The 16228-nt window shown below is 39.8% G+C and overlaps 2 protein-coding genes across 2 annotated transcripts in view; one reads left to right on the top strand and one right to left on the bottom strand.

The window, feature by feature from the left end:
- LOC139468275 (uncharacterized) overlaps window positions 1-16228 on the bottom strand; it is a 235319-nt gene that overhangs the window by 105974 nt on the left and 113117 nt on the right. The window lies entirely within an intron of this gene.
- Window positions 5423-11565, top strand: LOC139469069 (uncharacterized). Its single transcript, XM_071251196.1, has 8 exons — window positions 5423-5600; window positions 7259-7318; window positions 7599-7649; window positions 7870-7926; window positions 8136-8211; window positions 8525-8632; window positions 10284-10346; window positions 10812-11565. The coding sequence occupies exons 1-8, from the start codon at window positions 5423-5425 to the stop codon at window positions 11341-11343; spliced, it is 1125 nt and encodes a 374-aa protein (XP_071107297.1). The 3' UTR covers window positions 11344-11565.

Here is a 16228-nt window from a genome sequence, read left to right as displayed (position 1 = left end):
AAGCAATGTCTCAGCCCTGTCAAGATCGACCTCGCTAATCCTATCTCCAAGGAGAATGTGTATTCCCTCAGACAGATGAGCGAAGTGTTCCAAGTATACAGTATCCAATATACCATTTAAGCATGGAATTGAATAAAAAAGCAACCATGCCTGGAGTTCTGTTGCTTTCAGATGGTTGTAATTCTTTTCCAGGTCTCTTGGCAAGCGCTCCACATAATCTGGTGGGCAAATATTTTTCAATCTGTTGGCAATAGTTCTAATGTCTTTTCCTACAAAATATGGTTTACCATTACTTGTTGGTGACAACCACATGTATAACATCTTCTTGGTAACTCCCAAGAGGACTCCATGCATGTAATCGGGTACTACTCCGAGGACAACATCAAACCACGGCATAGATGACAGGCCTGTCATGCCACAAATACCTTTGAGACGATTGGTCTTTGTTGCTTGTGGTCCCTTGTGATATTTGATATCATCAGAGTTTCTACTGTCAGGTCTTTCAGAAGAAGGTTTGTAGGGGTAATGGCGAGCATACCCTCTTCCTTGAGTCACAGTTTCCCCTTCTTCCTCACACGTGCTGCATCCGAAGCTTCCATTGTGCATTGTCATATTTAAAACGTATGCTTTGGCTTGAAGATCCATTGTTGCAAGTACAACTGCCATTTTTACAACAAAGGGATCACGAGCAGCAGAAAGCTGGATTGATATGCCATTCTCATACAAGTTACACATTTCCTCGCCAAATGCATACATGTATTGTTCAAATGGTGGATGACCTTTGCCTTGCCAAATTCCTGCTATCAGGATATTTTCCCTTGCAAATCTCTGAGATGGTGGCAATTCATTGACGGCCAAAAATATTGGCCATAGCTTCACCTTAGATGAGTTGTAGAGGGGAATTCCATCAGTATTAAATACTGTGCTTATATTGTGTGGATCTGCAAGGAACATGCCTTCTTCACAAAGTGCCCTGTAGCTTTCTCCATCAACTACATCAGTCAAATCAGCAGAGTTACTTGACTTAACACTTTCAATTGCATCCCATACATCTTTCTTTTCCAGGAGATACTTCAACTGCATTTCTGTATCCCCCATTACAAACACATTTCTGGGTTCTCTGGTTGATCTAGTTTGAGATGAAAGTGGACCTCGATACCTATATCCTTGGCAGCCACCTATGGTACACTGATACACATCTGGATCCTCTGGAAATACATTACTGCATATGGAACAATAATGTTTAGATTTAATTTTAGAAATGTCACCATAAGCTAGTACATCATTCACTGTGAGTGTGTGAAACTTGGTTGATTGTGGACACAAAATTGACAACAAATTCATCAGAGCCTTTGCCTGGCATCCACTCACATTGAATCTGAGTAAATATGAAATCATACACAATGTATTAATCTCTTGTGGAGAAAAGCTGGTTGATGTTGCTTGCTGAGAAACATGATCATCTGCAATAACTTCACAAGTTTCAGACTCAACATGGTCATCCACCTCTTCATCACCACTGTTCTCATCTTCATCATCATCTGTGCTACTGCAACTACTAGGACTGCAACTTTGATCACAGTCACTGCTTGTATCTGCGGTTTCCAGGTATTGAAAGTCCAATGGAGTATTACCTTCAGCATTAGAGGAACTTGACGTTGATGCTTCACAGAAGGTGACACTTTCTGCTGTCTCATGCAGAGGGTCCGGCAATGAGGCGGCATCAGGTATGCAAGTTTCATGAGCCTTTGCAGAAGCTTGATGTCGCATCGCAGTGCGCTTTGGAATTGGCACTGTCGAATCAAATTCATATCTCCCATACACTCTCTTTAATGGACCTACAAACAAAGTGTAGATGTTAGGATACATTAGGTCTTCAAGGGTACCTGTAATCTGTATATATGTTATGTGACATACAATTAATCAGATGGAGAAACTTAATGTTCACCTACTGTGACTTAAAATCTACTATTTACTGTCACAGAGTTTTTGGCCACATTCTCATGATTGAAAATCATGTTGGTAACAGATAGAGAAACTGTGTGTTTTCAGTGTAGGGCTAGGCTGCCTGTAGATTCATCAAAGCTACATTGGATTTGGATGTCGATGTGCATGCAAAACGATAAACACATCAGAGTATGATTAAATGTATTGTAATGAACAAGTCAGTTTCAATGCCCAGTTCTCTTTAGTGGGCTCCTACAGTAAGAATGGTAAACCTCATCTTTCTCAGAAACTCTTTGGAGGTAAACTAAAACCAGAGGGCACATCTGATACCTTCTAACTTACTTTTCTTATGAACACAATTCAAATGTGTCAGAATGCGTTGCCTTCTTGATAGTGTCTTGCCACATATTTTGCAGGTGTACTTTTCTCTGCCATTTATGGAAGTCACTGTGAAACAGTCTTCTTTGTGGGAAATCTCTGAAAAACATATGTGAAAAATAAACAATAATTGAGGCAACATTTTCTTAATTTTTGTACATACTGTTTCAAGTTCTTTAAATCGTATTGTTAAATTATGGCAGACTTCATTTTGGTTGTACCAGCCTATTTTCAATTGCCCCAAAACGTACTGTACAAAACAGCATTACAGCCGTCCCACGCTGTAACAAACTTTACAATGCCACGGACTCGCTTTGTGGTAAACAATGGTTCACAGAAATTTCATTATGTTTCCAACAAAGACACATCTTCATCGTTTGAAACATCACATAAAGAAATCAGCATTGATTATCAAGAAAACCTGTTGTTACACCATCTCGCCGTAAAAAGTGTTCATTGTATATAAGTTATATTTGTAATCTAGATATTCTGTTATTAATGTCAGTCACATCTTCATTCGAATAATATTTTGGCGATTTGGTGTCTGAACGGAGATCGGAAGATGGCACAACGCACCGTTAGTCATCACTGTTTACAACAACCACGATCAGATTATTGCCATTGACGCCTTGGAACGAACATTGGTTGTCATAGAATGGATACTCATTTCATAACTGCCATGTTGATACTCGGTAAAAGGCATATTTGTTGTAGTTTGACTATTACGTACATGTAAACATATTTCTTTTGCATGACCGCGGGAATCCTGAAAGGTGACTTGTCAAACTGTTCCATACGTAAAAAGTGTCAGGTAACATATATATTCCCAAAGTGCCGCCCTATGACCCCGCTTTTTGTAATTAAAATACTATTTCGTCCCATAATTGTATCAAAATCACTTACGGTAGTCACATTATTGGGTATTCATCTTCATCACCGTTAGACTTGGAAGAAAAAACACGTGGGGAATGACTTCCGCTCGTAGCAACCGAAGTTATTATATGTCCTTTGCATTGCCCCTCAATCCTTTTGATAAAATATATATACAGGCGGGAGTCTTACATACGTGTGTACGGCTGATTTCCATATCCGGCTTAGTTTACGCGCCAAACACACATGGTAAACACAAAAACTGGCAGAATGACTGACAAAAATGTTATATTGCACTCACCGTTGTTATCCATCCTTTGCAAACTCGTGTCCCGGGCAAAGATGTCTGTATTTCTCCAACAACTCCTCCCTGGTTATTCAACATGTGAAATGTAGCAAAACAAGGCACAAGGTTTTACAGATTTTCTTTCTTGCTGCCACCTTCTCCATTGTCCGTAGTCTTCCAACAAAAGAGCGGTGCCGCACGGAATACGATACGGGCATGCACGGTGTCAAGCAGCCTGGTTCTCTGGTTTTGCTGCGCTGGCGCTAAACTGACCAGCCAGTGACGGTTATACGTACTCATACTTGCTAAAATCAGAGTGTATGGTCTCTGCTAAAATATAGACGCTAATGTATGAAGTTTACAGTTTTGTAACAATAGTGGCTTGACACGAAATATAAACGCTGTTGAGAATGGTTTGTGTGTCATTGTTCACGTATGTGACGACTTTCGTGTCTTGAAACAGCTCAAATAATTTAACAAAGGACGTATCAACAGTCGGTGTGAAAATTATCAGAAAAAAATCTAACAACCGATTAACGTCAACATTTCTCTTTTTGATATATGTATTTTCTGCCGCGTTTGTTTGTCTCGTAGAGACCGCTATATTGTGCAGTCATTTCCTGTGTAGCGCCAGCGCAACATACCCAGGGGACCAGGCTGGACGTCAAGGCCAATTTCGGTTGATGGTGACCAGTGCCTTGTATGGAAGCCCAAAAAGTCCGTCGTCGGTCTAGCTGTGAAAATTTACGTAGCTGTGCACTACTACACTTTAACTATCCGACACCCACTACTGGTTGCTAATACAGAGCTTTTTGGTTGTATACTCTCCAGGGAGCTGAGAATGACAAATCGATTGCACACTGATGTATTGACCGGGGTAATAATGATCGCTATATTAATAAACCAGAAGTTGTTTATCCATAAAGTTCTTAAATAAAGTTTTCTTACTTACCAACTTCTAGAATTGTTGATAGGCATTTCTTAGAAGTTGACGGATGGCCAAGTAGAGAATGCTACTTCTAGAATGTCAATCAAACAGTTCCAACAAAGTATGTAAAGTGGAACTGTTAATACACCCAAGACCCCATAATATTTGCTTTTATAAACATACTTATGGGTGTAAGCGACCCTTATAGATATCGGACAGTAGATGCGGCGTAGTCCACAGCTACGCTTTCGCAGGTGAGGCTGGTTATCAATTTTACAGCTTTGTTCAAAATAGAATGAACATTTCAACCCATTCGCCGGCCTGTAGAATATCTTCTCGCTAAGGAAACAATAACGATAAATGTCCCTATTCACATCAAATTCCGTATTGTAGTATATCGGAAGGATTTTCGAAGATTTCGAAGACCTTTTTCTTCCCATCTTTTAAAGTCTTCATGCAGGAAGCATTACAGACATGCAACCGTTGCACTTCGTGCATAAAGAACTGTAAATAACGATGCCGTGAATGTTATTGGGCATACGGGCAACTGCATTGGAAAAGTTAAAAATAAATTGCCTTATCCTTTGAAAAGTACCACGGTCGTTAGATAATGACGTATGGACAAGGAACATCCCACGTTTTCAGTGTACGATGACAACATCACTGAGCCTGGCCGCACAATTCATTAAACCGTATCTAACGACCGACAGGATCACCATGACCGTAGTGTAAACCACACACATTATTGAAGGCTATACTGAATATTATTGAAGGTATTTCGATTATTCAAAATGTTATCTTAAATGTTCAAGAAATTAAAGTGACATTTTGAACGGATTCCAAATAATTTTCAAAATCATTCTTGAACAAACCAAATATGGCACAGAACACATGGGATGGTCTTAATGGGCGTCCATACAAATAGTGACACGCAAGAAGCGCGAAACCTAACAACTTTTATCCGCCATCTTCTTTCGGTACATGTACGTGTATTTCACAAGCTGATCTTCAGAATGAGTACAAAAGTATTTGCTCTGGTTGACTTCGATGACAATACAACGGTTGATGTGCCCTTGAGTTCGATTGTGTTCCCAAGGAAGGAATACCATTTGTACAAGGTTGGGGACACCGTGCGTTCAAAATGTCCTGGCTTCCAAGGCGAGTTTGGAGGGGAGATCGTGGCATTATGCGGTAAGTCACTTTTCACGTTCACTACATATTCCTTGTTGAATTATTGCACACAGCGAAAACATCTTAGGGCCCTTTTTAAAAACAAAAACTACTTGATGACGTTTTGGTACCAGCTCGTTTCAATAATTGCACGAATGTTCATCGCCGCTAAGTTGATGTTGCCTAGTGTTTTCGATTATCTGTTTCTGTAAGTCATTAAATATAGAATACTAAACTCGCTCCCGTGTAATACTAATTTAATGAAACGAATGAATAGTTGTGGTATCTGACGAGCGAAAGCGCGTCAGATACCACAACCATTCACGAGTTTCATAAAAATTGGTTTCACACGGGAGCGAGTTTAGTATCTTATATATTACTTGCCATTTATTATATTTGCCACAGAATAATACTTCAAACACGTCAAAAGTATGAATTTAATACCATACAACGGCCCACCTTTACAACTCAGGCGTCCGTTCCACAAAACATTATCGTAGCGCTAAGGTTATGCAACTCTTACTTTAACTCTTACTTTAGACTAAAGACTGTCGTTGCGCTACAATACGGTCGCCTTGTGAAACGGAGCCATGCACCTCAAAGTTTACAATCACGTCACAAAACCTGATGACGTAATTTGTGGAATTCTGTTGCAAGATCCCTCGGCGAAACGATGCCATGTGACGTCAGCCTAGCAACAAGGTTGCTGGGGTCATCGTGTGTGCATAAGCTCCTCTCGGTGATCTATCATCCCCACACGCAATGTCGTTGAATAAGACAAGGGATGTTGAGAGCTTTCAATATTTGTTCGTGAAACGTGTTCCCAGTACAGAAGCACGCGTTTTGGTATATTACACAATGTGGCTTAAAATATTGAATAAACTTCTGTCTGTCTGTTTGACAATGTGTAATACAGCAGTATGTTTATTAAATGGGTGATTTCTTCACGGGCAAGTAATAAAGTTGATAATCGAATGACACTGAGCTCAACTTTGAATGAGCACGCGATGCTTGAAGGAACTCTCCTTTCACTGACTTACATCCGGGTTACTTGGGTCGAAGGTTAGGCGTCCAAGATGGCGGACTCGATTGTTTTGCTGTTGTAATTATATATATTCAAATTAATGTGGTTTCAGGTGCCATCGGTCAAATTGTAGGAGCTTTATAAAACAAAAACGGAATATAACAATAATTATCCGCAAGTTTCCCGTGATTGACATCACCGCGTTTGATTGGTACGGAATTATGAAAATCTCCAAATGTAAATAAATTGGAATAGCCCTAACATGATCTCGCATGTAAGCCGTACAACACAACGGGATCGATCATTGGGATGCGAAAGAGGATGTTATTGTGTCCTACGCAGACCAATGGATTGGTCGCAGATGATTTTATTTTCGTGTTGATGTGCGAATTTAATTTAATTATGCTATTTAATTTTGAGGGGGGATACGGGCGGAAGTTAGCTCATAACTCTTATAATTGAATTAATTCTCAGTACATCTAAAAGCAGACACCTCCGATACAAGAAATACTACTGTAAATATGATTTATACGAGCTGACATGGTCCTGTTACATGTGGGTTCCCATGAGGGGTTTCATTGGAACATTGTATATGCTGAGCATTTATTTTATAGTTATGGTTGTTTAATATGTGGCATTTATCCTATACATTCAGATGACCGAAAATGGCTGAAGAGTGTGGCAAAAATTGGAACAAGACCAATTCCATCAAGAGGTAAAGACAAATCTATGTTTATCTTAAATTCAGTTAAAAGTTCAGTTGAATTTAGTTAAATTTTGAATATGAAAACAGTTTCTGTGAAGAACTGTGGAGCCCAGAGTTCTGTTGTTTCCCTGACTAGTGCTCAGCATAAGGGGATAAAAAAGGGACTGGTGATAAGTGGGGCCTCCATGTTTTACTGTTGGTGGGTATCTCAGATTTACAGAGCTTCTTGAATAACAGTATTAGAGTGTCACTATTTCTAATTAAATTTAAATGTCATTGCTGTTGATAGATGAAGCAACTCCAAAGCAGCAGAGTACAAAACCTGTCAAACATGCACAAGGTATGTGTAAACAGTCAAAATTTAATTTTTCCATGCAGAGCGAATAATTTTGCATTTGTGTCCTTAGAGATTGTCTGTAACAGTTTGAACATTGTGGCACTTGGTCATGTTTACAACCATTTTCATAGGCCTCATCAAAGTAACATTTGACGGAAATTTGACACTTATGTTTAATTTGCAAACTTTGACTTTTTCCTTCTACTTCTCCCATTGTCCATAGGGAAGACTGCTGTTGCTTCATCAGAGCTTATGGGAGGCACCCAAGTGAAACCAACAGGTAGGTACTTCCACACATCATGATGATCATAGATAATTCCTTGTAATACGATACAACTCATTACAGTGTTACTGTGCTTACGAAAAGTAAACTTGTTATTTTTCATTAATAATATACAACCTGTTACTTTTGACTTTCCTCCTATATTCCGCTGTGATGTAATTGAAATAATGTATTATGTACTCATTCTCTCTTTACTACTCATTAAGCAATGCAGAAGAGACCTGCAGATGCAGTACGGAATGAAATGGCAGTCAAGGCATTGAAGAAGTTTAGATTAATGAAGTAAGTGACATCAATTACCGCTCTTTATGAAACTAGTGTTTTGCTTACTGCAAAATGCCATGAACAAAAGAAAAGGATGAAAACACTGACAATGTTCTTTGATAATTCTTTTGTGTGAAAATATGTCTTACAAATAATTGAGCGTACAGTTAAAAATGTTCATTTTTGTTTTTATTCCATATGATTAAAGTAGTTTTCATGCCAAAGGCAAGGCAGATTGTTGCAGAAAATTGCAGTTAAAGACATTAATATGCAAAAGAAAATCTTAATTTGTTTATTCAACATGTATGATAAAACATATTTTCTTCACAAGATTTAACACAGACAAGACAACGACAAAAGAAAACCCAGATGATCATGCCGTCCCAGCTATCCTAACTGAGACGACTAGTCCAGCAGCAGAAGATGACATGCAATCCATGTAAGTTTCTATCACTGAAATGTTTTTCAGCAAAAATTCTAAAGTGCTGCGGTCATGCTTAACTCTTTTAACATCGTAGGCCGGTTATCCGGCCAAGAAGTATTGAGTCCGCAGACACTGTAGGCCAGTTAACCACCCAAGCCGTAGTCGCGTCAAAATAATATATATTTTTATGGACCTACCTGTGATATCATTCATTTATTAAATCTATCACATTTCACAATGTCTGAAATACATATTCCATTTCAATTTATCATTTTTTATCGATAAATTAAAAAATTATTCACTATTTCCCGCGATGTTATTGAAAATAAAATTCTCAGACACAAATTTCGACAATGCGTCCACATCTCACATGTCAAAGAGCAAAATAAAGACGTTCTAAACAAATCTTTAAATATATTATACAAAGTAATAAATAAAATCAACAAAAGTATATCTAAAAGTATTCAAACTTACATCTAAGTTATTATTTCCATCTTTTCGTGCGATGGCTTTCGTCACCTTGAATTATCGGCTCGGACACGATGTTTAATGCAAAAATATATGTGTGAAAAATCTTTGTCACAGCTCGTAACCTAGCACGATACATTCACGAAGTTTAATATTTTTAATATATATCGTGATTTCCTGCTTAAAACCTTCAGAATAACACGATTTAACAAAAATCTTTCGCCAACTTTTGAAATTTATCAAACACGAGCTTGGTACCACAGCTGTAATTTGATTGGCTGCATTAGGTCATGTGCTCAAAATTGACCATTAGGTCATGTGCTCAAAATTGACCAATCACAAAACTTGTAGCTGATTTTGGAAAGAAAGCGTCATTAGAAACCAATTTTAATCCAATGAAATCGCTTGTTATAACTACGGGGGAAAAACAGGCGATGTTACGAGCGTGTAGATGAAGGAATAAGCTTTCTAGCAATGTGTCATATGCCATTCTGCGATTAATGTGTTATTCATACGAAGCCTCGAAAACGGCAGTATTTCTTCGTTACTGAGCGGACAGCCGCTGTTATCGGGAAATGGCTGATGACAGAAACTATTTATAAATTCTTTTAAAAGATTTTCCAATTACGTAAACAATGAAAATAAAACAGAAATAGGTAAGTGAATTTTATGAAATCTTATATTTGCTGAAAGTCGTCAAGTTTTCGCTTCCTTGGTTCTTAATCTGGATGTTAACAACGTGTTAACTTACATTTTTATTTACAACAAACTTAATAATGTGAAAAACAGAACTTTCATATTTATTAACCATAGGATCAGACCTTTCAAATGGTGTTTAACATGTAGTAGCAAATATATTTTACAAGCAGATACTTTCTTTGATAAATGTTGGCTTCATCTATCACACAAGAGTCTCTGGGAACTCGGTGTCGCAGCAGTAAACACTTCTGGTTGACTGGTGTTGAAAGAGTTAATCTACAGGTAACATGGTCATTTATGTGTGGTTGTGATGTATTTTGGCTGATTTATGCTGTCTGTTTAACTAAAGAACTAATCCTTGTCATTTGTCAACATGGAAATATGATTATGCTTCCAAAACTATTATATTGACCTTATATATAATACACAATGTATATGCAAATGATGAAGTGGAACTAAGTCTTTCTTTCTCTCTCTCTCTCTCTCTCCTCTACATAAGAAGACAAGACTTGGACATGATGCAAGGCCTCTCATCTCCAGGGATGGACCAGCCACAAGACCAGTAAGTTCCTTATTTATCTAGCAGGTGATTTCTTATTTGTGAGAAAATTTACACCGTTACTTTGGAATTTATGCAACTTAATGGTCACACTGAAATATTACCTTGTTTTAAGAGGCAACTAACAGGCTCGCTGACTTGGCTGATGCATGTCATCTACCCCAATTGCATGGATCAATGCTCATGTTGTCGATCACTGGATTGTCTGGTCCAGATTCGCTTATTTACAGACCGCCATCATATAGCTGGAATATTGCTGAGTGCGGCGTTAAACAACAAACAAAACCTGTAATGGACCACACACACTGATTATTAATGTGTCATGTATATTTGATAACTGTCCAAAATAAATGGTCTTCTCTCTTTCACTGTATTGTCATGAAATACCATGAAGGAGGAGGCAGCTATTATTAGTCTTTACCCTTTGCTATGAACTGCAAAGACAGTGGTTTATGTTTTTTTTTGTAGGTTTGTTACTCGTGCAGAGTTCGCTAAACTAGTTGCAGATGTCAGGGAGCTGCAATTGACGGTTGCAAATATGAAGAAGAAGGCATCCGCCAAAAGACTGAATTTGTCACAAACTACATTGCAGCCCCTGTCATCGCCAGCATCTCAACAGCAGCCTGTATCTCAGGAGTCTTCGCCACTTGCATCTACCCTTCATCATGCCCCATCTCTTGAAACATCTCCTTCACCATCACCAATTCTGTATAACGGCCACACCATCGATCATCTCAGGGATTCTATTTCAATGTGTGATAAACTTTTACAAGCTACCAAAATAACATTATTTCAACTTTTTGACCACATCTACATATTAAACCACAGTGTTTCGGGCAAGGCCTCAAATTCTAAAACGGTCGCTAAACCCCCTTTTGATTCCAGGTTGTATGGGGCCCTTCTTTATGTTTTGAAAGCAAAATTTCCGTCAACTTCAGATTCAGATATAACGACCAAAATTCATACAGTTCAAAAGATGTTGAAAAAAAGAAGTCTCTAAAGTTTCCAATGTGGTGATGGTGTGTCCTTCATTAGTAATCAATCCATGTAGCGATTAGAATTGGTCCCAAGCAACATGGTACACTTAGAGGATCAAACTACAAACAAAGAAAATCATTAGTCATTGAAGTAACTTCCATTTATATCTCCTGAAAAGATAAATAAAGAGGAAATTAGATCCGAAATTTTGTTTTCTTGTCATTTTGGATGCTGGATCTGTAATGTCATGATTTTACATTTAAACTGATAATTGTATATGTTGCATGCCAGCTAGTTTTAGACATGATTTCCACATGTTTTATATTCACAGCATTTAGTTAATAAATGCTCAAATGTTTATTAGCCCACTTCACATGTGGGCTTGCAAATCATGGAATGCCATGGTTTACTGATGATGGTTGCAGGTCTAACAGTGTCACAGCAGAAAAGGCCACGGTAAACCATGGTGGACCATGGTCTATAGACCATGGTATACCATGTCCGCGGTAATTGGCACCACAGAATTTGGTGGTAAATGGTCACTGACCATGGTAGACCACGGAATACCATGGTCTCTAGACCATGGTATACCATGTCCGCGGTAATTGGCACCACAGAATTTGGTCATGTAAATGGTGCACAATGGTAGACCATGGTGCACCATGGAACATTTGACCATGGTACACCATGGTTTATTTGACCATGGTACACCATGGTGTATTTGACCATGGTATACCATGGTACACCATGCTGTGTTTGATCGTGGAAGACCATGGTCAAATATACCATGCTAATCCGTGGTGCCAATTACCGGCGGTGGTAGGCTATGGTGGACCATGGTCTGTGGACCATGGTATACCATGGTAAACCATTGTATACCATGGTATTTCCATTGTCATTTCAGCTGGGGATGATGTTGAAAGTGAAATATATGACATTTACAAGATGGAGACTAGCTCTACACCTTTTGTTGGGAGGAGAGAGAAGGAACCACCAATGTTTATTGATTTAGCACTTAATGGTCAGCCATTAAGCATGGAGCTGGATACAGGTGCAACATTTTCAGTGATTAATGAGGACACTTACAGATCGTTAGGGAAAGATCCACCCAAACTAGGACCTCCTCATACCTTGTTACGTACTTACCTAGGTGAGAAGATACCTCTGCTTGGTTCATGCTCAGTGAAAGTGAACTACGGCAAACAGTCAGCAGAACTGCCAGTGATTGTAGTGAAAGGGAGAAGAGCTAATCTCTTTGGTCGCGACTGGCTGCGACATGTTCGTCTAGACTGGGGAACAATCCTCAGAGTTGATTGTGATGATGTGCAAAGTATCCTTAACTCACATTCTGATGTCTTCAAGGAGGAACTTGGTGAGTTGAAAGATACAAAAGTGAAGATTAACATATCTATTCCTTCACAACCACGCTTCTACAAGCACAGGAACATGGCCTATGCCTTGAGGGACAAGGTTGAGAATGAACTTGAACGATTAGAGCAGCAGGGTGTCATAAAACCAGTGCAGTACTCAGAGTGGGCAGCACCCATCGTACCAGTGTTGAAGTCGGATCAGTCTTCAGTGCGCATATGTGGAGATTACAAACTAACAGTCAACCAGGTAGCTAAACCAGATTGTTACCCAATACCCAGGATTGAGGACTTATTTGCATCACTCTCAGGTGGTGGCAAGTTTACGAAATTGGACATGAGTAATGCCTACCAGCAGTTAGTGTTGGATGATGATTCCAAGAAACTCACCACAATTAACACCCATAAAGGTCTATACGAGTACCAACGATTACCTTTTGGGGTGTCGGCAGCTCCTGCTATCTTCCAGCGGACAATTGAATGTCTTCTCAGCGACTTGCCACATGTGTGCGTCTACCTCGATGATATTCTCGTCACAGGTGTTGATGATGCAGAACACAACAAGAATCTGAATGAAGTCCTTGACAGATTGCAGAAAGCAGGTTTGCGTCTAAACGCTTCAAAGTGTCACATCAAGAAAGACTCAGTCACTTACCTGGGACACCGGATTGACGAACAGGGACTGCATCCATTAGAGGAAAAGGTAAACGCTATTGTGTCCGCACCAGCTCCTCAGAATGTGACAGAGTTAAAGTCATTCCTTGGGATGGTACAGTACTACCAGAGATTCCTGCCAAATCTCTCCACGACGTTAGTGCCACTACATGGGTTACTACAAAAGGACGCTCCATGGTCATGGACCAAGAAGCATGATACAGTATTTCTAAAGGTGAAATCTCACTTGTCTTCATGTAAGGTCTTGACTCACTACAATCCAGACCTTCCTCTCAACTTAGCAGCTGATGCTTCTCCATATGGAGTAGGTGCCGTCCTGTCACACATCATGCCAGATGGTACTGAGAAGCCTGTGGCGTTTGCGTCACGTTCCTTGTCACCTGCAGAAAAGAACTATTCACAGCTTGATAAAGAAGCACTGGCAATAGTGTTTGGCATAAAGAAATTCCACCAGTATTTGTTCGGACGGAAATTTCAGCTGTTATCAGATCACAAACCCCTCATGGGTCTACTTGATGCAGAGAAAGGCATTCCAGTGATGGCGTCAGCCAGACTCCAGAGATGGGCCTTGATGCTGGCAGCGTATGATTACAGTATTGTGTATAAACCAGGCTCAAAGTTAGCAAACACAGATTGTTTGAGCAGATTGCCTCTGCAAACCCCTGTGTCTGTGCCGCCTGTTCCAGGAGACACAATAATGCTCCTCGAGAACATGGCAGAATTCCCAGTGAATGTGCGACAAATTCAGTTTTGGACAAGGAAGGATCCCTTGTTAGCTAGAGTGAAGAAGTTAGTGGAATGTGGTTTTCCAGAAAACCTGAAGCCAGATACAGAGCTAAAGCCATATATTCAGAAGAAAACTGAGCTAAGTGTTCAGGATGGTGTGATTCTGTGGGGTAACAGAGTAGTGGTTCCACCTCAGGGTAGGAAACAGTGTGTAGATGTGTTGCATGAAGCTCACCCTGGAATAGCGAGGATGAAAGCTATTGCCAGAGGTCTTGTATGGTGGCCGTGCATTGATTCAGAGCTGGAGAACAAGGTCAGGACTTGTTCCATATGTCAGGAGAGTCGTTCTTCACCCTGCGAAGCAAAGTTACATCCGTGGGACTGGCCGTCCAAACCATGGTCACGTCTGCACATTGATTATGCAGGTCCCTTACAAGGTCAAATGTTCCTCATCATCGTAGACTCTCACTCTAAGTGGATGGATGTTTTCCCTGTCAACAGTGCAACTACGAGTGCCACACTTGAGTGTCTTCGGAGAACATTTTCCATTCATGGTCTACCTGAGACAATAGTGTCTGATAATGGGACATGTTTCACAAGTGATGAATTTGCTATATTCATCAAGAGAAATGGTATTCAACACATCTGTACATCCCCTTACCATCCAGCGTCCAATGGACTGGCAGAGAGGAGTGTCCAGACGTTCAAACAGGGATTTAAGAAGCTCAGCGGCGGTTCCATCAACACCAGGGTGTCAAGATTCCTGTTCAGGTATCGTAACACACCGCAGACTACGACAGGGTCATCTCCAGCGCAGTTACTATTGGGAAGACGTCCACGTTCCCATCTTGACTTGCTTCACCCTGACATCGGTGTTAAAGTTCAACATAAACAAGAGAAGCAGGCAAACTACCACAATAGACATACAAAGTCACGAGAGTTCGCTGTCGGTGATCTTGTTTACGTCAGGAACTTTCTTGGTAAGCCTAAATGGTTACCAGGGGAGATAATCCAGTGTACAGGTCCTATCTCCTTCAAAGTCAGCTTAGAAAATAACAAAATTGCGAGGCGACATGTAGATCACCTCATCAAGCGTTATGTGGACCCCGATGCTGTGAAACCAGAATCCCCAGAATTGTTGGAAGAAAGTGAAGTGTCGAAGTCTGTCATCACTTTCTCACCAGAGCTCCCAGAGCCTAGTTCTGTACTAGTATCACCCGCAGACACGCCATTTCCGCGTACCAGGTTACCTACATGTGACACTAGTCCAGAACTGTCCTCATCTGTTGAGTTGAGAAGATCGACTCGTGAGCGTCGAGCTCCAGATAGACTGAATCTGTAAACTACTGTATTTCATTGTTAAGTGTTCTTATTCAGATTGAACTTTAAGGTGCATGCTCAATTCATTTATTTCAGAAACCAAGTGAATGAACATTAAGTTTGTGAATTTCAGTGTTCAAGAATACTTCAGTGAACTTTACGGGAAAATTTCCATTGAACTCTTTGAGTTGATCACTATTTCTTTCTCAGTGACTGATGAGTTAGTAACATTGTTCACTAATTGCTTAAACAACAAGTTGTTAACTAAAGGGGGAGGAATGTAGCGTTTTAGTATCATATAACCAGTCACTCGCTTTATCCATACGATGTCTCTATATAAATGAGTGCGCACGTGTAACAGCGCCGGAAGTGTGTTTTGAGCGCTAGCAGACCACATGGCTGCCGACTACACTTGACAGAGTGTATTGACATGTAATGAGAGAATACAACCTTTCCCTGGAAAGCCGAGTGTTTGTTGTAGCTGCCAAAGTCATCACAGTGTTCTGTGTTGTGATTGGCTAATTTGGGTCACATGACCAAATGTCAGAATGTGAAAATATGATTTGAATTCCCAGAAGCAAGCGACCGAATCACTGTGTAGGAATACATAATTACTCAGCATTTTTTGCATACTAATTAACAATGGACGCAAATTTAAATACAAAACTCATAACAAATATTTTGATTTTCTCTATTCATGGGAATTATTGGGATTTTAAATTTTTAATTAAATAAAATTACAATGAAATAATTACCAAAATCACAATCACCATAGCGACTAACGCGCTCCTGACGAATCCTGAGATATCACTGTTCTGT

The sequence above is a fragment of the Haliotis cracherodii genome, unplaced genomic scaffold, assembly GCF_022045235.1.
Source record: "Haliotis cracherodii isolate W230 unplaced genomic scaffold, xgHalCrac1.p SCAF_2, whole genome shotgun sequence".
In the NCBI taxonomy this organism is placed as follows: Eukaryota; Metazoa; Mollusca; class Gastropoda; order Lepetellida; family Haliotidae; genus Haliotis; species Haliotis cracherodii.
The sequence above is the reverse complement of the archived record's forward strand: the minus strand, read 5'-3'. Positions and strand labels throughout refer to the sequence as shown.

Coding starts and splice junctions, on each gene's coding strand:
- LOC139469069 (XM_071251196.1), top strand. CDS start 5,423: ATGAGTACAAAAGTATTTGCTCTGGTTGACTTCGATGACAATACAACG. Junction 8,212..8,524: donor AAGAAGTTTAGATTAATGAA/GTAAGTGACATC, acceptor TTTCTTCACAAG/ATTTAACACAGACAAGACAA. Junction 8,633..10,283: donor GAAGATGACATGCAATCCAT/GTAAGTTTCTAT, acceptor CCTCTACATAAG/AAGACAAGACTTGGACATGA.